This window comes from Lutra lutra, chromosome 1 (assembly GCF_902655055.1).
Source record: "Lutra lutra chromosome 1, mLutLut1.2, whole genome shotgun sequence".
NCBI lineage: Eukaryota > Metazoa > Chordata > Mammalia > Carnivora > Mustelidae > Lutra > Lutra lutra.
Genome location: NC_062278.1, coordinates 165,345,379 through 165,371,220, shown reverse-complemented (window position 1 = coordinate 165,371,220; position 25,842 = coordinate 165,345,379). Strand labels below are relative to the sequence as shown.

Sequence of the window (25,842 nt, the reverse complement as noted above, 5' to 3'; positions counted from 1 at the left end):
CAGTGGACGAAAAGAATAAGCTTCCGATGCCGACTCCACCCCAGAACGATTTCTACGGCTTGCCTGTCCCTCTGCCATACGAGGGCTGATGTGGTGGGTGGGCAGACCCCGATGGAGTCATCACAGGCCTGGGCTGGAGTCTGTCTGCTTGTGTCAGGGCTCTGTGTGTGTGTGTGTGTGTGTGTAAGGGTGTGTTTGATGGGGTTTCTTTTGGCAGCTGGATTCGAGAGATGACTTTATGTTTTGTTTGGAAGAGGAGAGGGGGCTTGTGTTGGAAGGCCTAAGTGTGTTCTTTGTTTGTGAAGGACTCTGCGCTCTGCTCTCACTGCCCCTTCAGCAACTGCAGCTCTCCGCCGAGGCCTTGGCCCGGTCGTTCTTGTCCAGTTTGATGGGCTCGGGGAATTCATTGTACAGCTCCACCTCTGTTTCCTGCACAGGGAGAGAGAGGGAGAGAGAGGGAGAGAGGTCTGTTATTGAGGGTATGGGGAAGCTCCGAGCTCTGCGGCAGCCTCAGTGGTGCTCTCCCATGGCTCTCGGTGGGCAGGGGGCTGGGGCACAGACATAGCGGTGAAGGGAGGGCTCTTGGCAGAAGGTGCTCAACTCTCAAGGGCCGAGCAAGGGCAAGACAGGTTTTATGACAACCCTGTGACAATGTGAAGAGAGAAACCGAGCGGGAAGAGCAGCGATCGGCGCGGAGCAGTCAGGACACAGCTGACTCACGCTCTCCACCGTCACGATGGAAATCTGGTGGCTTGGGGACCACAGCCAGCTCACAGATGCTTTCTGAGTGCTCCGTAGCGTACCACCGCCAACACTCCGAAAGACTTCAACACGGGCTGGATTTTGGCAGCTCTCAGCACTTCCACAAGGCAAGTGTGGGCTGGAGCATGAGTGCTACCTGCCCTCTCAGTCCCAAAACATTCCTCTAGTCCCAAAACATTCCTCTAGTTTGCCATTCATTTTTCTGGACTAACGGTCCACTTTCTTTTTCTTCTTCTCTTTATTTATTTGACAGAGAGAGACAGCGAGCAAGAGGGAACACAAGTGGGGGGAGTGGGAGAAGCAGACTCCCCACTGAGCAGAGAGCCCGCTGTGGGGCTCGATCCCAGGACCCTGAGATCATGACCTGAGCTGAAGGCAGTGGCTTAATGACTGAGCCACCCAGGCACCCCTCCATTTTCCTTTTCTTCCAAAGGCTTAGGAGGGTTTTGCCTCTAAATGCCGCATACTCAGAAACCAGCTATGGATGAATTTTATCAGCAACCACGGTGAGAGGTCACAGGAGATGGACTGTGGTCAGTTTAGTGTGACTTTTTGCTGAAATAACATGGGTCCAGTGCACAGCAGCTGTCCACTTCCTGGTATAAGAAAACAATTTGTCACTTAAACACTGAGAAACTAAGTGACAGGAACTGTTCTATAAAAGTAAAAACCTCCAAGGAATACACATGGGAAGAAGGTCTATTGAGACAGACCACGGAGCGTACAATTCAGTGGTTTTTAGCGTATTCACAAAGTTGAACCAACTATCACCACTAATTCCACAGATTTTCTTCACCCCATGGAAACCCTGCCCCTATTGACAGTCACTCCCCAGACACTCTCAAGCCTTGGCAACCACTGACATCTTCTGTCTTAATAGACTGGCCTATCTTGGATATTTCATTTGATGGACACTTCTTTGTTTCTGCCTTTTGGCTATTATGAGTAATGCTATTACAAATACTCATGTACGAGACTTTGTGTGGACAGGTTTTTGTTTCTCCTGGGTATGCACCGAGGAGTGGAACTGCTGGGTCACAGGGTGACACGTTTAACTTTTTGAGGAACTGCCAGACTGCTTTCCAAAGTGGGTGCATCATTTCACATTCCCACCAGCACCTAGGAGAATATTTAATACGAAAGGCAAAGGATGTGAAAAATGATACAGTTTTATTGAAGGACAAGCACACAAGACCTAAAATAACAGCTGTTATGGACTGAAGGTTTGTGTCTCTCCAAAGTTTCTACGTTGAAATCCTAATCCCCAGGGTGCTAGTATTATGATTAAGAAAGTAATGAAGGTGAAATGAGGTCATTAAGAGTGGGGTCCTGATTTGACAGGATGAGTGTGTCCTTCTAAGAAGAGACACGGGGAGTGTGTGCGCACGTGTGTGTGTGTGTGTTTCCCCACTTGCTCGTGCTTGCTCTCGCTGTCAGCACAGAGGAAAAGCCACACACCAGAGGACACAAGGAGAAAGACGGCAGTCTGCAAAAACGGGTGAGAGAGCCCTCTGCAGAAACTGAATTCGCTGGCACCTTGATTTTAAGCTTCCGGCCTCCAGAACTGAGGGCAGATAAAGCCTGCTGTTCTGCTACCCAGTCGGCAATACTTTGTGACGGTACCCAGAGCACACTAGTAAGACGGCGCTAATGCGGAATCACAAACAGAACCTCAATAAGGTTTTGTATTTGGGAAGGGTGAGGAAAGAAGGTGGAACTGCAATAAATTCTCAGTCTAAATGGAAAATGCACCAAAATAGCCAAGAAAAAAACCCCAAAAAACCCAAAAATGTTTTTTTTTTTGTCAGTCACTAGTCACCTGTCAGTGGAGGGAGACTTGCCTGGCAGAGGGGATACTACACCGTAAAGGCAGTCAAATCCCAATGGTCCAGGCAAGGAACATGCACGCTGCCGAACAAACTGGGCAGACCAGAAAAGGATCCCAATATACACAAGCATTTAGTATACAAAGGTAATGCCTCAATCCACGGGGGAAAGTGGTTTATCTAACAATCTGCTACTAATATCTGAAACAACTGACTATCCCTCTAAAAGAAAAACGTTGAGTCCCTAATTTCCTGCCATAAGCCAAAATAAGTTCAATTGAATTAGACAATAAATAATCTAGACACAGGAAATCCGGACATTTAAAATGACATACCTAACAAAAATTACTTTCCTCTATGCCCCAGGGAGACAACAGAGTTGGAAAAGTCACTTGCAATACCAGTCAAGTTAATTCGCTCATAGGAGTGATGGGCACCCGGGCCAGTGCCAGGTGCTCACGGCGTGCAGCAGGGGCCCAGTGACAGGCAGCGCAGCAGCAGAGTTCCAGATGGCGCCGGCCACTTGCTGCTGAGCAGGGAAGAGAAAGGACTGAAGTACTACCGTCCTCGAGGAAAGCAATCTGGCACCATCTTTTGAAAGCACATATACCTTTCAATCTAACGATCTTAATCCTGAGAGGCTAGTGTGTAGGAACAAAAAAGCATTCTAATAAGGCTACCGGGACAGCAATATTCAGAGAGAAAAATTGACAGTGATGCCAGTCAACAGGGAGTTGGTGGAAACAACTCCTCAGACCTGTTTCGATTTGCAAGCAAGCGTAGGAACATGAGGAAAAGCATATTCGGTTCCTGACCTAGGTGTGAAGGTGGGTTAAAGGAAGGGGGAGAGCAGGTAGCAAACCGCTCAGGCCCGCATCCTGTTAGCATCAGGGGCGCTCAGCAGGGGCTCCGAGCGTTTTGGGTGCATCAATCCCTTTCATCACAGAACACTCAGTCCAGCCCTTGGAACAACCAAGTTAGTTCCCTGCCCAGAGGTCCAGATGCCCTGGCCTGCTGAGAACTGATGCTTTCTATAAACCCAGCTTCCTGGAGCTCGCAGAACCCGCCTTGCCCTTTACAGCCACCATGTGCCTCATCAAGATGCTCTCCGCATCTTCTGGCGTGCGCCTCACCTCTGACACTCACCCGCTCCCAAGTCTGACATCACAGAGCACAGACAGTGCCTCATGATCTGTCTTAACTCACTGGCCCCGAAGACCTGCTGAATCAACAGAGCATTCCACTCCCTCATGCAGGTGAGTAAACATAGAACAGGTGAGTAAACCATAAATGAGAAAGAAAACCTCACTCAAGGAATACAATTCCTAGAACTTCTGGTGGTCAAACACAACCACTCAGGAGAATGCCAGGAGTGCACCCGTCTCTTTCCGTCCTCACAACCACCCTGCGGCAAATATCATCTGACAGAGGAGGGTATGCAAGCTCAGAGATGAGGAAAACAAAACAAAAAACGAACTGGATCTAATGATGAGTTTGTCCCCTCCTTCAGTAGAGGGAACCGTCTGACCGGGGGCTCCTAGGGGTCTCATCGGACAGCATGCAAGGGGAACAAGAACGTCCCCAAATAAGGGTGGCCTCAGCGCATCTTCGCTGCCCTCGCACTGTAGAGGTTATTCACAAGCAAGTGGAATTTTCTGGAAGCTTTAGTGGAAGGCCTCATGACCTTCCCAGATAAACAAATGGGTTTTTCTGGCTACACAGAAGAAAGAGCTAAGAAAGATTAAGGACAAGAAAGCAAGGCAGGGGCTAGGCCGATGGTCAGTCACCAGAGGGAGCCAGACAGCTGCGAGAGACCCACCTGTTTAAGTGCATTCCGTGCAATTGTCTGGAACGCCTGCTCCACATTGATGGCCTCCTTGGCACTGGTCTCGAAGTAGGGAATGTTGTTTTTGCTGTAGCACCAGGCCTGTGCCCGCTTTGTGGCCACCTGGAAGAGGAAACAGGGTGTACGTGTGCTCCTGACAGAAGCCGCTAGCACAGGTGAAAGGAGCAGACTGGATGAGGGTGGCAGGGGTTTGAGGAAGGGGGCGGCAGACCTGTCCAAGGTCACACTGCAGGCTTTGTATAGCACAGCTAGGCCTCACACCTAAGCCCATTCTATAATCCATAGTTTCTGATCCTTAGCTACACTTCTAGGCAGACGATGAAAGGAGCTAGCTGGCCTGGGAAGTACAGAACTGTTCCTCTTGGGACCTGAGAGGTCCCAGCCCAGGAAATGCCTGGCAACTTGGTCTTAAGGGTTGTAGTCCCTTGCCATTACTGCTAGGGTTCCATCACCTGTGCCACAGAATTTGCAGCTCTCACGGACACCCCTGCCTCTCCTACCCGAATTCCTTCCCCACCCCAGCCCACTTTCAGGAACGAGAGGATTGTCTCCTAGGAAAGGGAGAAAAAGAGATCAATGGCCAGAAATAAACCAAGCTATAAATAAGAGTCCATGCTCCCAATCCCAAGAGAAATGCTATTTCAAAGTAAACCAGAGCAATTTTACTCAAAGCCCAAAGTGCAATCTTCTACATACACAGAGATCCAGGCAGGCCCCTGAAGTGCAGGAGCACTCGAGAAGGACAAAATCTAATTCCCTCCTTTCAAGTGCAGAAGGAGAATGGAGGCTCACAGGGCAGAGACAATGGCCCAAAGTCACAGCCGGCCTGAGACAGCACGGGCACGTAAACCGAGTCTCCTGGGTCCTGGTCTTCAAAAGGCAGCTGACGGGAAGACAGTTCACGTTCCCACAGGTACTTTTCTGGAGCCATCTGGGCTTCGCACAGAGCCCACCAAACCACAAGTCACCTTAGAAGCCAGTGCCTTTCACAGGAGAAGAAAACAGCAACAGGCCAACCAGAAAGCCACCATTCCCCAAGCTCTTCTAGGTGCCAGGGCTTTTGGGTACACTGTCATCTGATCCCAGAGTATTCTTGTTACATAAGTCAAGATTCAGACTCCAAGAAATATTCCCAAGTAAAAAGTGCATGAGCCAGGCTTTAAATGGAACTCTGCCTTTAAATCCAAAAGACCAAAATGCACACTGCAACCAGCCTGAAGTCAAATTATTTCATGGCAACCGAAACGATGGCCACCACAGGCAACTCCACAAAATGCACTTGGTACTCTGTTGGCATAATTTCAAAGGGAATACCACCGCAGACGTTCACTGTCTGTCCCCGTTTTGCCACAGGGGAAAGCAAAATGGTAGGCCTTGAGCAGATTAGGAAGCAAGGCCCAAGGGCTGGGCAGGTAACTAGCTAGTTATCCCTCCCCTCTACCCCACTCTGGGGACACACACACACACACACACACACAGATATACTGGGGACTGGTCCTTAGGCAGCATGGCTTTTTACCAATCAAAGCTAAAACAGTACCTGTCATCTAAAACTTAGTTGCCACTTTCAAAAGGCGGCCCAGGAGCCACGACCTAAATGAGGGCAGATTCATAAGCCTCCACAAGGAAGATTCCCATTATCTTCAGCACTTACTTGTCTGTTTTCGAGGTCAATCTTGTTTCCCAACACAACGAAGGGGAAGTTTTCAGGATCCCGGGGACTGGCTTGGATGAGAAACTCATCTCTCCAGCTATCGAGAGTTTTGAATGTGTTGGGGGCAGTAACGTCAAACACCAGAACGCAGCAGTCTGCGCCTCTGTAGAAGGCCACACCAAGGGACTGGAACCGCTCCTGGCCTGCTGTGTCCCAGATCTGCGGAAGACAGAACATTATTCCTTGGGGGGCCCAGCACTAGGAGTGGGGGACACCAGAGGAAACGCGCTGCATCATGGAGCCACTGAGAGCCAAGTGACCGCAGACCGCAGCACTCGGCAAGCAGAGCGCAGCACTGGGTACCCCACCCCGCCCAGACAAGAGGGCGCACGTGAGCGCATGTTCTGTGGGGCGCGGGCACCCAGTCTGAACCCTGCTAGAGAACGTTTTTATCTTGATCTGGGCGGTGGTCCAATGAAGAGATATTATGTAAAATTCACAATGTAAACTTAAGATCTAGGTCCTCTGGGAAATTTCTGCAGGTGATGGATACATAGGGAGGTGATTACAAATGAACTGTACATTTAAATCTACATATTTTACTGTATATAAAGTTTAGCTAAAAATCATTGTTTTATTTATATTATGACTCAATAATAAGAAAGCAAACAAAAACACTTGACAGAGAAAGATGAGGGGAAAGACAACAAAAACATACTTTAGAAGAGAGGCGAAAGCCAGCTTTTAATCAAAAGAACACCAGGTACTAATGACCAGCTCAAAGAACTTCCTGTCGTTCACTGCTATGCTAAGTTCAAGAGCAAGGATGGATTTCCTTACTGCCCTAGATCCCTAACAAGGCCGCCCTCGTCAGCCTGAGAGATGATGAGTGTTCTGAGGAATAGTTTCCATACCCCCCAGCAAGTCACCAGGTTTAAGAAAGTGCTTGGGTCAGAAGCAGCAAACCATTACTTCTAGCTGACATGGGTCTTTAACTGGTGCATTCATTGTTTGCAGGGAACCCACTGAGTTTCAGAATAACCTAAGAACTTGGACCATCCTTTATAACCCAAATAAATGCCAACTTTAGGGGCACCTGGGTGGCTTGGTGGGTTGAGCCTCTGCCTTCAGCTCGGGTCATGATCTCAGGGTTCTGGCATCGAGGCCCACATCAGGCTTCTGCTCAGCAGGGAGCCTGCTTCCCCCCCTCTCTCTGCCTGCCTCTCTGCCTACTTGTGATCTCTCCCTGTCAGATGAATAAATAAAAATCTTAAAAAAAAAAGGGACGCCTGGGTGGCTCAGTTGGTTAAGCAGCTGCCTTCGGCTCAGGTCGTGATCCCGGCGTCCTGGGATCGAGTCCCGCATCAGGCTCCTTGCTCAGCAGGGAGCCTGCTTTTCCCTCTGCCTCTGCCTGCCATTCTGTCTGCCTGTGCTCGCTCTCTCTCCCTCTCTCTCTGACAAATAAATAAAATCTTTAAAAAAAAAATAAATGCTTTAAAAAAAAAAATGCCAACTTTACGTCTAAATCACCAGCCAACTACCCCAAAAGGCCCAGGGTTTAAACCAAAATGGGAGTGTGGACTGGGCCCCTATAGTTTTATTCCCAGAACCAAATTTTGCAGGATGGTTGCGCTCCCCTGTGAAGCAGAGGTGCCTCTCTCCAGGTGATCCAGAACACCTGGGGGGAACCTGCCCAGTGTCACTAGGCCATACATAGACTGCGCTCCCAGTTCAGGTAGGAGGAGCACCACAGAGGACGAGGTTATGATGCCTGATTAGAATAAGTAAATATGCACAAAAGAAATACATAGGACAGGGCGGTAATATGGAATTTGCCTTTCTTTAAAACTACCAATGTAGGGGTGCCTGGGTGGCTCAGTAGGTTAAAGCCTCTGCCTTCGGCTCAGGTCATGATTCCAGGATCCTGGGATCGAGCCCCACATCGGGCTCTCCACTCAGCGGGGAGCCTGCTTCCTCCTCTCTCTCTCTCTCTGCTTCTCTGCCTACTTGTGATCTCTGTCTGTCAAAATAAATAAATAAAATCTTTAAAAAAACAAAAAACAAACGAAAAAAACTACCAATGTAATCAAAGCTCATATCTTCTACTAAATCCCCTAACACCTCCCAAAATATTCTCTGAAAGGAGTCCTAAAACCTAATGTGTCCTAAAAACCAACCCAGAGCGCTGACTGGCTCAAATGACACTGCCACAAGCAGGGGCAGAGCCAGAACTTAAATACTGATGGGAGGTCTGGAAGCAGCACTCAGAACCCCTAACAAAGGTCCAATGAAGCAATTATGACTACACACGCTAAACTCTGGCCCACAGACTGGCCAAGAACAGCCTGGAAGGGGACTACTGTGGTCACCAATGTCAGGGCTGAGCAAAAGTGCACATTTCAACTTTTTGTCGAAGAGTCAAGAGCCCAAGCGTTACTCTTAAGAGGAGGACAGTCCTGAGAAGCCTGCCTCTGCCTTTTCTCCCAATGTGCATGACCCTCCATAACCAGTACATGAAAATGTGGCTGCCAGGACTCTTGGCCACAACTCCAAGAGCAGAGAGCCTGACCCTGGCAGTCCACTCCGTTCCCAGGAAACCCCAACTACTATATACACTAACTACATGCACTTCACTCTGAGAAGAACCTTTCTAAACTAGGACTTGCAGTGACAGCAGTGGGAGGTCAGCCTGACTGTGGAGTAGAGGTAGGAGGCTGTCATGAATGTCCGTGTGGGGCACAGGAGTGCTCAGGCCACTGATAAAGGCAGCAGCCACTCAAAGAGAACCAGAGCGTAGTGAGGATGACTTCCATGTAAGCGTGAAGAGCCATACGAACAAACTCAAAGGCAATTATTCTACCTGCCTCTCATCGCGATGGGGGAACTGCATGCAACTCCCAACACAACAGACAAAGCATGTATGTGTAGACAAAATTTGATCTCTGTTGCCAGTGGATAACCAGTACAGGGACTGCTGGTGGTGTCTGCTTTTGAGTTTTTCTGCTTTCCCAAAGCAGAAACGTCCTACAGTAGTAAACGTCCTATGGTGAATTTATGTCTCCGAGTGAAAAAAAGGAACCCTCTGTCATTAACAGGGAGGCTGATCAATGGAGCAGGGAACTCAAGAGTTCCTCAAGAGCCTGGTCATACGATAAGAAAAGTAGAAACAGACAACCACATCTACAAAGAGAAAGGAGGAAAAAACCAGAACTTTAAATGTAGACTTTGACAAATTAAAAAAAAAAATTTCCCCCCATGAGAGGAGTAACACTGTTACTATGTAAACATTTGGGTAAGTAAAGCCAAAGCCAGAAACCCCCTGAAACACTGGGCACCCTCCCACACAGAGACCATCTTCATGAGCTCATGTGTCATTCTAGGTATCCACACTGCGGGATTTTGTGTAGCTGAAATCTTACAGCACGCATCACTGCGCGTCACTGCGCTCCGCCCCATCCGCCTCTCTGCCCATGTGAAACATCCCAGTGCGGACAGCAGCTCACGCCTCTACTGCTGCCCAAGAACTCAGCGAGCAGTTTTATTCTTGTTCTTTGAAAACATACTGCCGCCAAATTTCCACAACCGTAAGGACCTCCGTAACGAAGGCTAACTTACAGAGCCTCTCCTGTATTTGATTGCTTATTTAGGACAGAATCCCAAAAGGAGAATTACGTAAGAACTCTAGGACTCTTGAGAGACCCAAATGGGTACTTGGAATGCTCATACACAGAAAAGACAGAGTAAGGCACTAAGAAGTCAAGTTGGAAAACTGTGGTTATTCTTAACAACTTAAAAAAATATATATTCTATTTATTTATATGAGAGAGAGAACGTGTGCAGAAGCAGTGGGGTGGGGGTGGGGGGGTTAGAGATAGAGGGAGAAGCAGGCTTCCCGCCGAGCAGGGAGCCCAAAGCGGGACCCTGAGATCATGAGCCGAAGGCAGATGCTCAACTGACTGAGCACCCAGGTGGCCTCTTAGCAACTTTCAAAAATTAATTTATCTTCACACCTAAAAAAGTATAGTCCTATGACCGTAATCTTTTAAAAATTTTAGTATGAATTTTAATTGAAATATCTTATTTTCTGGGATGCCTGGGTGGCTCAGTCTTTAAGTGTCTGCTTTCAGCTCAGGTCACAATACCAGGGTCCTGGGATCAAGCTCCACATCAGGCTCCCTGCTCAGCGGGAAGCCTGCTTTTCCCTCTCCCCCTCCCCTGTGCTTGTGTTCCCCCTCTCCCTAGCTCTGTCATTAAAAAAAAAAAAAAAAAAAAAAGTATGTTCTTTTCTTTTTTTTTAAACATTTTATTTATTTATTTGACAGACAGAGATCACAAGTAGGCAGAGAGGCAGGCAGAAAGAGAGAGGAGGAAGCAGGCTCCTCGCCAAGCAGGGAGCCCGATGTGAGGCTTGATCCCAGGACCCTGGGATCATGACCCGAGCTGAAGGCAGAGCTTTAACCCACTAAGCCACCCAGGCGCCCAGAAGTAGGTTGTTTTCTACAAAGCATACCCATGTATCTATTTACCCATACTCCAGTGCGACAAATACTAACACTGCCACCATAATGTCAGTTTGTTTTTCTTTCTTTTTTTTTTTTTAAAGACTTTATTTATTTGACAGGCAGAGATCACAAGTAAGCAGAGAGGCAAGCAGAGAGAGGAAGGGAAGCAGGCTCCCTGCTGAGCAGACAACCAGGTGTGGGGCTCGATCCCAGGACCCTGGGATCATGACCTGAGCTGAAGGGCAGAGGCTTTAACCCACTGAGCCACCCAGGTGCCCCTTCTTTTCTTTCTTTCTTTTTTTTTTTTTTTTTTAAGATTTTATTTATTTGCCAGAGAGAGAGAGAGAGAGAGCGAGCACAGGCAGGCTGAGTGGCAGCAGAGGCAGAGGGAGAAGCAGGCTCCCCACCGAGCAAGGAGCCCCATGTGAGACTTGATCCCAGGACGCTGGGATCATGACCTGAGCCGAAGGCAACTGCCCAACCAACTAAGCCACCCAGGTGTCCTGCTTTATTTCTTTTTTTAACAGAAACAGAGTTAACCCTTCCTCACATAATTCCCTTTCCCTCCCAGACATAAATGGCTCCTGAGAAGTTAAATGCCTACGTACATAGTAAGGATCTTGTACATCTTTTTGCAGCTTGCCTTTTTTCCAAAGTGAAGGGCCATATAGCATCCCATTGTCTTAATACACACACACTATTCCATGGGCATCTCAGCAGCAATGAGTTCTCTTCCTATGGCCAGAGCTCAGATTCCCTGGGCTCTCTTCCTAGACAGAGCACTGCACATGCTCAACAAGGGAGAGCAAAATGGTAGTCTCTACTGATAAGGTCTGCCCGGATATACTCCCACCATCAGCCTGAGAATATTCTACTCCCTATACTCCAGTCGAAGCTTGATTTTTGTCAGCCTTTCCCCACCCTCCATGTCAGTACATTTATAGCAATATGCTTTATTAACTTTAAAATGTGGGGCGCCTGGGTGGCTCAGTTGGTTAAGTGTCTGTCTTCAGCTCAGGTCATGACCCTGGGGTCCTGGGACTGAGCCGAGTCAGGTTCCCTGCGCAGCGGTAAGTCTGCTTCTCCTCCTCCCTTTGCTCCTCTCCGCCACCCCACCCCCACCCTGACCTGTGCACGCTCTCTCAAATAAATAAAATCTTTCTTAAAAAAGATTTTATTAGACGAACCGTGACTTTTTTTTTCTTTTCAGCGTTAACAGTATTGTTTTTTCACCACACCCAGTGCTTCATGCAATCCGTGCCCTCTCCAATACCCACCACCTGGTTCCCCCAACCTCCCACCCTCCGCCCCTTCAAAACCCTCAGATTGTTTTTCAGAGTCCATAGTCTCTCATGGTTCACTTCCCCTTCCAATTTCCCTCAACTCCCTTCTCCTCTCCATCTCCCCTTGTCCTCCATGTTATTTGTTATGCTCCACAAGTAAGTGAAACCATATAATTGACTCTCTCTGCTTGACTTATTTCACTCAGCATAATCTCTTCCAGTCCCGTCCATGTTGCTACAAAAGTTGGGTATTCATCCTTTCTGATGGAGGCATAATACTCCATAGTGTATATGGACCACATCTTCCTTATCCACTCGTCCGTTGAAGGGCATCTTGGTTCTTTCCACAGTTTGGCGACCGTGACCATTGCTGCTATAAACACTGGGGTACAGATGGCCCTTCTTTTCACTACATCTGTATCTTTGGGGTAGTGCTCTTAATCTTGCAAAACAAACTGAGGGTTGCTGGGGTGAGGGGGAAAGGAGAGGGGGGTGGGGTTATGGACATTGGGGAGGGTATGTGCTATGGTGAGTGCTGTGAAGTGTGTAAACCTGGCGATTCACAGACCTGTAACCCTGAGGATAAAAATACATTATATGTTTATAAAAAATTTAAAAATTTAATTAAAAAAAAAAAGATTTTATTTATTTGAAAGAAAAAGACACAGTGAGAGAGGGAACACAAGCAGGGGGAATGGGAGAGGGAGAAGCAGGCTGCCCGTTTGAGCAGGGAGCACAATGTGGGGCTCAATCCCAGGACCCTGGGATCATGACCTGAGCCGAAGGCAGATGCTTAACGACTGAGCCACCCAGGCACCCCTCAAATAAATAAAATCTTTAAAAAAAAAACCTGTGTTGAACATTTAAATGAGTCTAAATAACTCTATCTACATCAATAGATATTTGTAAAAAATGAGGACTATATTAGAATTTAAAGGCTACCTGGGTTTGCATTTTTCTTAAAATGTACATAAATTCTCACTTCCAACTCAGTAACTTTAGTATGTCATGTCTGAATATTTATTTTTTTTTTCTGAAGGTTTTATTTATTTATTTGACAGACAGAGATCACAAGTAGGCAGAGAGAGAGAGAGATGGGAAGCAGGCTCCCTGCTGAGCAGAGAGCCTGATGGGAAGGCTCGATCCCAGATCCCTGGGATTATGACCTGAGCCAAAGGCAGAGGCTTTAACCCACTGAGCCACCCAGGTGCCCCTGAATATTTACTTTCTACATGAGGGACTCTTTGCTTTTAAAATGTTGTGGTATGTCCAGCTTTTTGTTCTACTGATGATAAATATATCTGTTACTATTTATGAGCAGTAATTTTAAATGATACTTTATATTGAAATAGGATACTTTCCCCCCATATCCATAATTTACTTATTTTATGAACAGAAGTTTAATCCCTTTCACCTATTTCTCCCATTTCCCATCCCTACCCCTCTGGCCACCACCAGTTTGTTCTCTGTACTGATGAGTTTGTTTTTGTGTTGTTGTCTGTTCTTGGTTTTTTTAGATTCCAAATAAGAGAAACCATATAGTATTTGTCTCTGTCTGACCTATTTCACTGGGGATGGTACTCTCTAGGTCCACCCATGTCGATACCAACAGTAAGATCTCATTCTTTTTTATGATGAGTACCACATCTTTATCCATTCACCAGCAGACGGATAGCTGGGCTGCTTCCATATGAAATAAGATACTTACCGAATATTATTATTTTACTTCAAGTCTAATTTTAGTTCTAGAGAAGGTGGTGCTATCTCAAAGGCCTGGACAAGGTTTTATTTTTCTCTTATTTCAGGAAGATCACTTAACAGCAAACACTTGAGGTTTCTTAAGTGGTGCAGAGCAACACTGCCTGTCTGTGAAACACCCACATGAAATTATTTCCATTTCCAACAAGCTTTTATGTAAATTTTCAAGTTTACGAAGTCTCTCTGAACAGTCGGGCTCAATATAATGACACTTGCACAACCTTGTTTTTCCAGCATGCTGTTATCCCGCCAATGTGATCAAATCCAACGTTCATGATTTCAGAGCAGTGGCACTACCTGCTGAATTCTGTCTGTCCAGAGGGCCTGATGAGGTTGCTGTAGTCCTTCTACCAGCTCTCCTGGCCCTGGTGGCACACCACAGCCCTACAGCACAGTCACTCGGATGCCGCCCGTCAGGGCTGACATCCACTTTATTCAACCAACCCCAGAAGTATCTGGAGTCACAGGACCACTGGGAATTTCTTTTTTTTTTTTTTTAAAGATTTTTTTTTTAAATTTATTTGACGGACAGATTACAAGTAGGCAGAGAGGCAGGCAGAGAGAGACAGGAGGAGGAGGCAGGCTCCCTGCTGAGCAGAGAGCCCGATGCGGAACTCGATCCCAGGACCCTGAGATCATGACCTGAGCCGAAGGCAGAGGCTTTAACCACTGAGCCACCCAGGTGCCCTGGGAATTTCTTTAAGCCACCCAATTGCTGGGGTATTTTTCCAAAGAGCATTTTTTGATAGCATTGGGGAGGGAGGCAGGGAGTATTCCCTGTGTCTACAGCAGTGCCACCCTGCCCCGTCACCTTTTTAAATTTGTAATTCCCTGAAATCAAACTCCTGGACATTAACAGTTTCTTCTGACGGCTGCCTGGTGATGTCTTCTGTCCAGTTACCCACAGGGCTGTTTGCTGACTGGATACTACTACGTATTATCAACATTTTTTCTGGTTTGTGGTTTTATATGGGAATCTTGTTATTCAAATGTTTAATTTAATGGGGTCTACTATTGATCTTTAATCTTTTATGATTTGTGCTTTCTCTATTTTAAACATCTAAGGTAAAAAAATTATTTTCATTTCATACTTCTTCCATTCAGGTCTTAAACCCTCTGGTTACTCCCCATCCAAAACAGAAAGCCACTGGCCCACTCTGTTTACTGTGTAACTCCCCCTCCCTTTCCCTTACTCTTTTGGAAGATGACTTCTTTACTCAGTGTCCAGCTAGGTGTGCCCTGTCTATGTGCCTTCTGTTCCCTTGATCTGCATGTCTCTGACAATATCACACTGTTTAAACTACCATGGCTTCATAGTAAGTTACCTTTTTAAATTTTTCTTGCATACTTGATTCCATCTAATGTTTAATACTGACAGATTCCTAGCTTCTTCCTGAACAATATAAGGAAGTGAAAAACAAAAACAAAAACAAAACAAAAAAAACCCCACAGCAACCACTACGCTTCCCCAACACATTAAATTACATAGGTCTAATCCTGGTTTTGTGTGATAGTTTGGAAGTTACATACTCTTACTATTAGGGTCGTATTTCTAACAATAAGTATTTGCATGCAAGTAAAGTTTATCTGTTTATCTTATCTCAGACCTTTCTAAATGGAATATTTTCCTTCTGCCTGAAGTACATCATTTAGAATTTTCGCCATAGAACCTAAGGAAGTATGCTTTCCTTCGAGGATATTTTTAGCAGGGACAGAACACTGTGCTGAAGGTTTCTTTCAGAATATATTCCACCGCCTGTTGATTTCCTCTGTTACTGTTGAGAGTCAACTGTCAGCCTCATTCCTGTTCCTTTTTAAGGTCATCTTCTTCCTCTGGATGCTTTCGAGTTTGTCTTTTGTTACTGCAATTTCATTACGGTATGTCGAGTTATTTACCCATCTTGGAATTTGGGCTTCCTGAATCTGCGGACTGGTGCCATATCTATTCTGGAAAATTCTCAGCAAATACCATCTCTGATTCATTCTCTTTATTTTGAGATTAAAAGGAAGTCTGACCTATCTACTGAATCCTGTTTGTACCTCTCTTTCCTACCATTCTTCCTTTCAGCCCTCTTCTGGGGTGTCCTCTCTGCTGCTAAAAAATTCTTGGATTTCCACCCTTTTTTTGATTATTGTATTTCATAAATTTAGAAATTCTATTAACCTACAACACCTGTTTAGTTTCCTCTCTCCAAAGATAACGTAAGACTGCCTTATTCCTTTAAATACAAAAACCACTCTGAATGATAAGGGAGCTTTCCATTGGTTCTTGCCTTGTTTTCTTTCTTTCTTTCTTTTTTTTTTTTTTTAAATTTTATTTATTTGACAGAGAGAGATACAGCGAGAGAGGGAACATAAGCAGAGGGAACGAGAGAAGAAGCAGGCTTCCCGCCGAGGAGGGAGCCTGATGCGGGGCTCGATCCTAGGACCCGCAGATCATGACCTGCGCCGAAGGCAGACGCTTAACAACTGAGCCACCCAGGCGCCCCTTGCCTTGTTTTCTTATTTGGACTATCTTATTGCACACTGCTAAAAGCCTGTAAAAAATACGTGAGGATTCCTCAAGATCTAGGAAGATGATGCCTCTATCCAGAGATCATGGTTTTCATTTCCTTCTAAGTCTTTCAAGCTGGCTGCAATAGTGCGAGGGCCAGCCTTTTGTTTCAACCTTTCAGAAACATGTTCTCTCCCCTACTGTTTCCAGAGTCTAGTGACTGTGGTTCTTCAGACGGCGTTCACTCCAGCAGTGCGGCGCTGCACGGTTCCAGCTTGGTAGGGCATGTGGGGACCCTGTACCCAGGAGGAGCTGGGCTCTGACTTCGGAATCAACCCACACTGCTGTCGAAGCCACAGCCTGGCTCCACAGCTGTTCCTGCTGGTACAGGAACCAGCTTTCAGTCTGGCTGGTGCGCAGGTTAAATCTGCAGGTAGTACTTTATGCCAGTATCCTGAAGGCATTCCATTTCCTTCTCCCTCCTGGTGTCCTCAAGAGCTCCTCTAATGTTCCTTTTTAAGTAATTTTTCTTCTCTCTAGTTGCTCTTACAATTTTGCTTTTTGTGTTCTGCAATTTTGAGTCTTCTGGTAATCTGCTCAGTTTTCACAGCTTACTGTTTTCTTCAGTTGTGTTTAATCTGCAGGTTAACTGTTCATTTGGTTTATTGAAATGACCACGTTTTCACTTCTTCAAGTTCTAAGTTCTCTATATCCTCATTTTTACAATAGTATCCTTTTTCATTATGGTTTCGATTCCTTTTTTAAAAAAATCTCTAGTCATTGTGAACATTTTTTGTGGTACATTATTTCCTCATGTGGCTATGACCTCATCTTCTGTCCTGAGGTGGCAAGTCTTCCTATAGAATGGTCTTATCTCTGCTTTTGTCAGGAATGACAGGCATTTATGGGTTTATGTCAAAGTTTTTAACATTTCTGTCCAATGTAGAGTATAAGCTCAGAGCCCAGACATGAGCACAGTGGAACTGAGAGTCTCCAACAAGAAAGTAAAGAGGCAAAGCCTCAAGCATACTTCATACAGGAGCTTTGCCACTTCTTTGGGTTGAGGGTATTTGATCCCGTTTTCACAACTTTCCACAGTCCTGGGTGAGTGTGAGAGTGAATGAGACAGAGTGAGAGTGAGAGTGAGAGAGTGAGAGAAAGAGAGAGAGAGATGGAGAGAGAATGTGTGTGTGTCTCCCCAAGGGAGTGTGCTAGTGGGAGTTCTAGCTCCCTCACCTTTTGTAGTCACATCTCCTGCCCCTGGCGAGTAATTAAACTCTAGTCTGGTTATAAACTTGGCAACCATCATGGCAGAAGCCCCCAAGCTTAGCACTAGCTTTCAGTTCCCTCTTCTTTCCTGTAACCTGGAAATTTCTTTCTCTCTCAAGCTTGGCTTAGTAAAACTGTAGTCATATTTTGAACATCTCTATGTGTATGCATGGGGGAGGTGAGAAATGAAATCCGTTATCAGCTCCAGCCCGGATGTGTGAGTCAAGGAACGTCCAGAGTCCTTATCCTCTGGGAGCATGTCACAGCTTGAGGTTCATGTCTGTAAAAACCTCTACCTATAACACCTGGATCATTCAAACATTTTGGGGCAAGCCTAGTGTTTGCTAGGACTACAGTGGAATAAAAATCACGTCTGTCTCTAGAGGACTAGTATGCCAGGGAACTCATTTAACACAGGAAGAAACAAGTGCTGTGGAGAGAGGAGTTTCAGAAGACAACCTGGGACAAAAGCTGGAGTCTTGGGGATGAAGACAAAGATGGGACGAAGGAGCTGGGATGGAAGCAGACAGGTGCAAGGACAGGTTTGTAAGAGTAGCACATGGTTTGGAAGGACTGGCAGAAGACAAAAAAGTGAAGAACAGTTGTAGCCAGAATGAAAAAAACCTTTCAAAAGGTTACATGAAGAAATGTGTATTTTAGCCTAATTGTTGCAGGGAAAAACCTTAAACGATTATGGTGATACACAAAAAAGCTAGCTGGCTTAATAGAAACACAACTTTGGTGGCTGTAGATAAGACAAGAGAAGCCAGAAAAATAGGGAAACTACATGAAAAGCTACTGTAAGAAACTAGGAGAGACCCAAAGATGTTTTGGGTCTCTCCTAGTTTCTAAAATACTATGCAGGGATATTAAGAAAGGAATGAGTTAGACATTTTGGAGACACAGCAAGACAGAGCCTGTAGGCTGTCAAATTCAGCGAAACACACACACACAAAAACAAACAACAACAACAAAAAGGAACTCCAATTAAATTTGAACTTTGGAAAAACAATGAAAACTTTCTAGTATGTCTCATGCAACATCTGGGTCATACTTGAAGTCCTGTATTTTATCTGGCAATCCTACTGGCGGCCAATTATCCATGAATATGGTAATGGGAAATGAAGAAAAGGAAGGGAAAATGCCTAGGCATGAACAAAAGTTTCAGACCAAATGAACAAGGCTTGGCTGGCAAAGCGGCAAAGACGTGTGCTTACCTGCATTGTAACTAGTCTGTCATCCACCATCACCTCCTTTGTCAGAAAGTCTGCTCCTATTGTAGCTTTGTACTGATTACTGAACTTCTTGTTCACATACTGGTTCATGAGTGATGTCTTACCAACTCTGAAATTGGAGGAAAACCACAAATATAGGTCAACTAGGAAGGGACAGAAAACAGATTCTGATACTTGAAGTTCTAAAGATACAGGCCTATCTTAAAGGAGAACAAGAACTGTGATCACAATAGAGAGCTGCCCCAGCCAACTGCCCAGCGTTACTCATTCGAGACTGTGTTTTCTCCTGCGATAAAAACATGGGGCACAGATGTGGGCCAGATGTTGAAAAGCTACTTGTAAGTTTTGGTACAAGCAACTCAGATGGTAGAACCTAGTATTACTTTGTTCCTTCCAGAAAGATGTCAGCAAATACTCTCCTTCTAAAAGGAGCTACAGCAGTAAGATCACTCCACCATTCCAAAAATATCTCTGCTGTCTTGGGTGTCTCTCCATTTAGGGGTTGGTACTCAGTCCAAGAAAGTAATAGCACAGGAGGAAGTCACCGGCTGCAAGCAGACATACACACCAGTCAGCCACCTGCTGCTTCAAAGTTTAAAATCTGAAGTGAAAAAAGCATCAATATTCCACACCAAATCAGAATTTCCTCAGAGTAAGCTCCTCCAGAGACGTTTTCCAGTAAGAAAACTCAGGAAGAGACGACATGTGTGTGTGTGTGGGGGGGTCTTTTGGTGATGAGATTAGTTAGGGCAGGCTGAAGACAATACAAAAGCCTTCAGAGTCAACGGAACACCTTCCTCTCCCACTAAGGAACATTCATTTTCATATGCAGAGGACGGGGAAGTACATTTATGGCTTAGGGCAGTGTTCTCCAACCCAGGCCATCTGGATCTGAATTTTCAGGGGAAAAGCCAGGAGATCTGTAATCAAATAAAGGCCTGGTGATTCTTTCCAGGCAAGTTTGGGGCTAAAATAGTACCTTTCGATCCTGACAGCACACCAGAGTCATCAGGAGTAAGGGAGGGGAAGGGAGGGACAGAGACGGAGAGATGTGTGTATTTAAGTATTGCTAACTAGGCCCAACCCACTGGTCTGGAAAAATGCTAACTTCTAAAAGGCTCCTCAGGCAATTAAAAAAGCCGCCAGGGTAGAAAAACCATTGCCTTTTTAAAGGGCAGGGAGCTTTGGGATAAGGAGGCATACCTGCACTTATTATTATTATTAAAAAAAAAAAAAAATACACAGCTTCTAGCTGGTCTAAGGCTTCAAAGGTCACTTCAGATGCTGAATGTGAAAAGTCTCCCACAGAACCATAACAGCTACTGAAGAGCTGGTTACTTACTTAGTGGCAGATCTAGGATCAGAATCCAGTTCTCCAGACCCAGGTTCTTTGGAATATAGGCCCAAATCTGGTACAGCAGTGGGAGGATACTGCACAGCACACCCCAAACCCACGACTGGTAGGCATGAGGTCAGTGGCAACAAATGTACATAAACAGAACTCCCTTGTCTAACCAGCTCGGAACAAAAGGAATTCCATGAGACTATTCTTGAATTTAAACAGCTACCCTTTCCCCCAAATCATGCCAAAGAACAGGGAAGGAAGGGTTACAGAACAAGAGATCATTCAAATTGCTGCTGTGCCTGAAACAGCTGGAGACCTAGGGCCCTACTGCCCTGCTATTAGAGAAGAAACCGCCAAATGTCAGCACGGAGGGCACCAGCTTCAAGGAGGTCACATTTACTCCTAGCCAACACGTTAGTTCAAACAGTGAGAAACACTTACCCAGAATCTCCCAGGATGATAACCTTCAGCAACACTTTCTTCCTAGAGGTCATCCTTCAAACTGAAAGGAGAAAGGAGAAAGCACTGTGAGAGTGACAGAAATACCGAGGCAAACCACGCCCCCCAGCGTAAGCATCAAAACAACCAAGAACCATTGAGCCCTACCTTCCCGTTGGCTATTTCCCTGCCATCCGGGGGGACTGGATGGAGAGCAGTATCAGTCATTAGAACTCCGGCCCCAAGCTGGGCAAAATATTGAGACAGGCTCATCCTGCCTCTCAGAGCAGTCTAAAAGAACATATTCTCCTCTTGGATGTTGAGGAAATAACTGTTTACATATAAAAAAGGTAGGTAAGGAAGTAGGTTCAGTAAAGCCTGTTGTTATTCTTCTACAGTTTGGGAGAACAAGGTAGTCAAAACTAGGTCTTAGAAAAGGTACTTTTTAGTTTTATTTTTATTTATTTATTATTTATTTTTAAAGATTTTATTTATTTATTTGACAGATCACAAGTAGGCAGAGAGGCAGGCAGGGAGAGAGGGAGAAGTAGGTTCCCCGCTGAGCAGAGAGCCCGACTCAGGGGCTCAATCCCAGGATTCTGAGATCATGACCTGAGCTGAAGGCAGAGGCTCAACCCTCTGAGCCACCCAGGCGCCCCTCATTTTTATTTATTTTTAAAAGATTTGTGCGTGTGTGCGTGTGCGTGTGTGTGTGTGGGGGGGGCATGTGTGCATGAGGGTATGCGCGCACACACATCCGAGCTCACACAGGGGAGCAGCAGGCTCCCTGCTGGGCAAGAAGCCTGATGTGGGTGGGAATCGATCCCAGGACCCTGGGATCATGACCTGAGCCAAAAGCAGATGCTTAATGGAGCCCCACTCAGGTGTCTCTTAGTTTCTTTTTTAACCACCTAGCTTCTAGAAGGCTGAGAGGCTGGCTACATGACTGTGACTTTATCTTATTGCTAGTATTTGCTTCTGTAATAGTCTTAACATCTAATACTCCTCTGAGTGAATTAAGTGTTTAAACAGCCATTCCTGCCTTTTACTTAATATACCAAAAATCTGGGGAAAGTAATGCTGTAAAGAACATCTCTGAACTTCAGTTTGTGGGATCATTTCCTTGGGACCCAGCAACAGCCACGGGGTGGGGTGCAGGTGGGGGGCACAATCTCAGAGTCAAATTCACAAGACTATCACAGGCCATACATTCACTTATACAGGCCATACCTGGCATGCATCTACTGAGAAGGATTGGGACAGGAACACAGCTTGTTGGCTGTTCTTTCAACAGTCCGCACAGCAGATGGCTCAGGTATAGGGAGAATGTGTGGGTTCAAGCCCTGACTTAAACCTTCACTGTTGAGAGGATCCAATCATCTCTTTTAATAGCTGTACTGGTGCCTTGTGAGGAACACACACAACCCAAAAGCCAATGTGCTCTGCGAAGCCCAAGCATGGGGCTCCATCGGGCGCTCACGGCCTCTCCCTGTCCAGATGCAATCACCAACCGGGAGACATTTTACCATGTCTTTTTTTTTTTTTTCCTTTTCTTTTTCTTTTCTTTTACCACAGCGCCCAGGCAAGAGAAGTTGGCAGTCTGCCTTTATTGAGTTCCCCAGAAACAAAGTTAACCAAAGGTCAAATTTTCACACAGGCAAAGGGGTTTTGTTAAAGTTAACTTACAGATATTGTTTAGGAATGGGGTTACTGAATCAGAAGTATAAACATTTTCATGACTTCCACTAATTCACTTTCTTGAAGGATTTTCCAAATTTATACTACAACCACTGTTGCAGTGGTTAACAACAGTATAAGACTTAAATAAGAAAATGACAATCTTACTGAAACAAAGGAAATCTGAATAAATGAAGAGCTATCTCCAATAGGAAGACTTAATGCAGAGATGTAAATTCTCCCCTACTGAAACAATCCCAAGGGTTTTTTTGGAACTTAAAATAATTCTTATTTTATTCATCAAAATAAATTCACAGGAATCCCTCCCATTCCTCTCCTAAAAGAATAATGACAAGAGGAGACAGGACTTGCCTTAACAGTCTTGGAAAGTATGTTATAAAAATACAGTATTAAAGTATTGGGCTGGTACACGACTAAACAGAAAAATAACCCAGAAATGAATAATTTGGACAAATATAGCATTATAAAATTCGGTAGCAAAAGGATGAAAAAAAATTCACGAAGTGAAGGCAGCCAGAAAAATCCTGAGAATTAAGATCCTTATACTTCATCCTCCAAAACAAAATGCCCTAAGGAGTAAATATTTATTTATTTATTTATTTATTTTTAAAGATTTTATTTATTTATTTGACAGACAGAGATCACAAGTAGGCAGAGAGGCAGGCAGAGAGAGAGGAGGAAGCAGGCTCCCCGCCGAGCAGAGAGCCTGATGTGGGGCTCGATCCCAAGACCCTGAGATCATGACCTGAGCTGAAGGCAGAGGCCTAACCCTCTGAGCCACCCAGGCGCCCCAGGAGTAAATATTTAAATATAAAAATGAAGTTGAGGGCACCTGGGTGGCTCAGTGGGTTAAGCCACTGCCTTCGGCTCAGGTCATGATCTCAGGGTCCTGGGATCGAGTCCCGCATCGGGCTCTCTGCTCGGCGGGGAGCCTGCTTCCCTCTCTCTCTCTCTCTGCCTGCCTCTCTGTCTACTTGTGATCTCTGTCAAATAAATAAATAAAATCTTAAAAAAAAAAAATGAAGTTGAAAGGAATACAATTATTAGCAGGTTTTTCCTGGATGATAGAATTAAAATAGCTTTGTTTTCTTTATATTACCTTATTGTGACCTTTGGAGGAACACACTACCCTGAAACTGAAAAAGCTATTTCCACTTCGGAGAAAAATGTTAATCTGCTGATTTTTCAAATAAGTTTTATCATTACAAAATTAGTCCTTATTCATCATGAAAGATACATGAATGAGGATTTCATTTTCACTTAGGGCCTGCACTCAACAGTGGATCTGAAGAAACCCAACACGTGGTTTCATCACCAGGATGTTAACGGCTTTAAATTGGCAAAGTTTAGAGCTAGGTTTTTGCACTTACTGTTCTCCAGGATCAAGAATGGGACACTGGGTGCCTGGGTGGCTCAGTGGGTTAAAGCCTCTGCCTTCAGCTCAGGTCATGATCTCAGGGTCCTGGGATCGAGGCCCGCATCGGGCTCTCTGCTCAGCAGGGAGGCTGCTTCCCCCTCTCTCTCTGCCTGCCTCTCTGCCTATTTGTGATCTCTCTCTCTGTGTCAAATAAATAAAATCTTAAAAAAAAAAAAAAAAAAAGAATGGGACACTGGTTTCTAGAAAAAAGTTAAGAAAAAAACCAAACCAAACCAAACCTGAGAACAACTTTTGCTACAAGAAGCTGCCCAAGCTGCAAAGGCTTTAAAATCTCCACTCGCAGTTTCTTCGCTACCGATTTCCATCATCACCTCCATGGATTTCTGAAATTACTTCTTGAAATCCTACAAACTTAGGGAACATCTGGCTAGCACAGGTGGTACAGCATGCGACTCGATCTCAGGGTTGCGAGTTCTAGCCCTAGGCTGGGTGCAGAGTTTACTTTAAAAAAAAAAAAAAAAAAAAAATTTCCTACAAACTAGAAACTTGTAACTGGAAAACAGTTTCTAACAGAGACCACTCCTTTTACAGGAGAAACTGAAACAGGCAAAGAGGAAATAAGAGTTGTACAAGGTCCCTAGCCACTGTGGTCCTTGGAAATGAACATTTCTGATAATACCCATTAATCCATTTACATATATCTTCTAATTTTCAGATTAAGGTGTATTCAGAACATATTTCCTTCTTTCTGCTTTCAAACCAAGCCTCATCAGTGTGTTCTGGAGCGATTTCCTTGGAAGAACAAGCAATACTAACTATTTCATAGGCCAAATTGATTCTTTCCCCTCAAGTATAATTTTTTCTCAAATAATAAATCAAAAGCTAGAATTTTCCTGTTAGCCTGGAGCTATCACTCTCTTATCTCCGAAGCAGAGAAACCAACTGGCCATAAAGGCAGACACAACAAAGAAACTCCCATGTAGGTAAAAAGGTCAGGAAAATAATATCCAAGGGCCTGGGCTGGGCAGGGCCAATGAGGTCAGAAAGGGCCCCACGGAAAGGTCAGGGGGAGGACAGCGAGAACAAAGAATTGGTATGGGAAAAAGTGGAGGAGCAGGGGAGGAGTAGTTGTTGGCGGTTGGCAGGGCACTGCAAAGTGTGGCCAGTGCAGCTTTGTGTGGTGATCACAAACTCAAGGTGACTATGCTCCCATGGAGGTGAGACTAGGGAGTTGCAGTATCAAGGAGCTGAAAGCAAAGCATGTGCAAAGCACGACCACAACAGTGTAAAACACAGGAAATGAAGGTGAACCAGGTGTAGTATCATGTCCAAGATCACACAGCAATTGGGTGGCAGAGCTGGAATTGTCGAATGTGTCAGCCCAGGCCCCCAATACTCAACCTCCATGCCACTCTGTAGTATCAGCTCTCACCACCAAGAGGATTCTGGTTCATCAGGGCTGGGGACCAGTCCTTAAGGTTAGGGAATCTGAAAAGTTCCCTCTGGCTATTGAGGTGTACATACCAGATTTGGAAACTCCTGACTTGGGGTCCGGAACTGCTGCTCTGATTTACTGTCTGATACAGTGAGGGCACTGACGTCAGAGGTGCAGGGCTGCGGCAGTTGAACCAACTAGTGTTCGAGAGCCCATTAACATTTTTATTTGTGTGGTGTTGCCAAGTTGCCTACCTCTCTAGGTGGATCAGCTAGATCCTAATCAAACAACTGACTCTTCTGCTACTCTCTCTCTCTCCCCTACCCCCAATTAAAGTACTGAATTACAGAAAATTCAGAAAGGTACACAAAAGAATGAGCCAAAGACAAAAAGGCACCCACAATTCCAACTCTTAGAAACAATCCTATTAGCACCAGGGTTTAGGTCTCATTTTCCTTCAAATAGTTGAGATTATACTGTTGCATCCTGTCTTTCTATATTAAATACCCTCCCATGCTCCTGGCATTAAGGTTACATGACACTGCAGCATATGGATAATCCCACTATTAAGCATGCAATCATTTTAAATTATGTATACAATCTGATCACACAAATGTGTTATCACTCAGCAAAATAGTAAGACTATTTTAAAGGCCCTTGAAATTCACTGACAGAATTATTTTCCAGAACAGCTTTATTAACACCCACGCCATCAGTGAACTAGAATTTCCATTTCGCCATACCTCAGCTATCATTAGCACAAATCATTGTTAATCATATGGTCAGCTGGTTCCATCTGCATCTCTTAGATTGGCAGAGGTCAAACATTTCAACCAGAAACCTCTCGGTTGTCTGCTGGTCTCTGACTATTTTACCTAGTATAATGTGATTTATTGCATACATAGACTAAATATAGCAT

At 45.2% G+C, this 25,842-nt stretch overlaps 1 protein-coding gene and 1 pseudogene across 5 annotated transcripts in view; both read right to left on the bottom strand.

Annotated features, from left to right (window-relative positions):
• Positions 1–168: 168 nt before the first annotated feature.
• RAB7A (RAB7A, member RAS oncogene family) overlaps positions 169–25,842 on the bottom strand; it is a 74,813-nt gene continuing 49,139 nt past the window's right edge. For all 5 annotated transcript variants that reach the window (XM_047743287.1, XM_047743295.1, XM_047743303.1 and 2 more), the window contains 5 exons: positions 20,416–20,476; positions 18,612–18,738; positions 6,089–6,307; positions 4,408–4,536; positions 169–429 (listed from right to left, as the gene is read on the bottom strand). In XM_047743287.1, coding sequence (XP_047599243.1) covers positions 334–429; positions 4,408–4,536; positions 6,089–6,307; positions 18,612–18,738; positions 20,416–20,468 — 624 coding nt within the window. In that variant the 5' untranslated portion in view covers positions 20,469–20,476 and the 3' untranslated portion in view covers positions 169–333. The remainder of the gene's footprint in view (positions 430–4,407; positions 4,537–6,088; positions 6,308–18,611; positions 18,739–20,415; positions 20,477–25,842) is intronic.
• LOC125087714 (ATP synthase subunit s, mitochondrial-like) lies at positions 13,487–14,112 on the bottom strand (annotated as a pseudogene).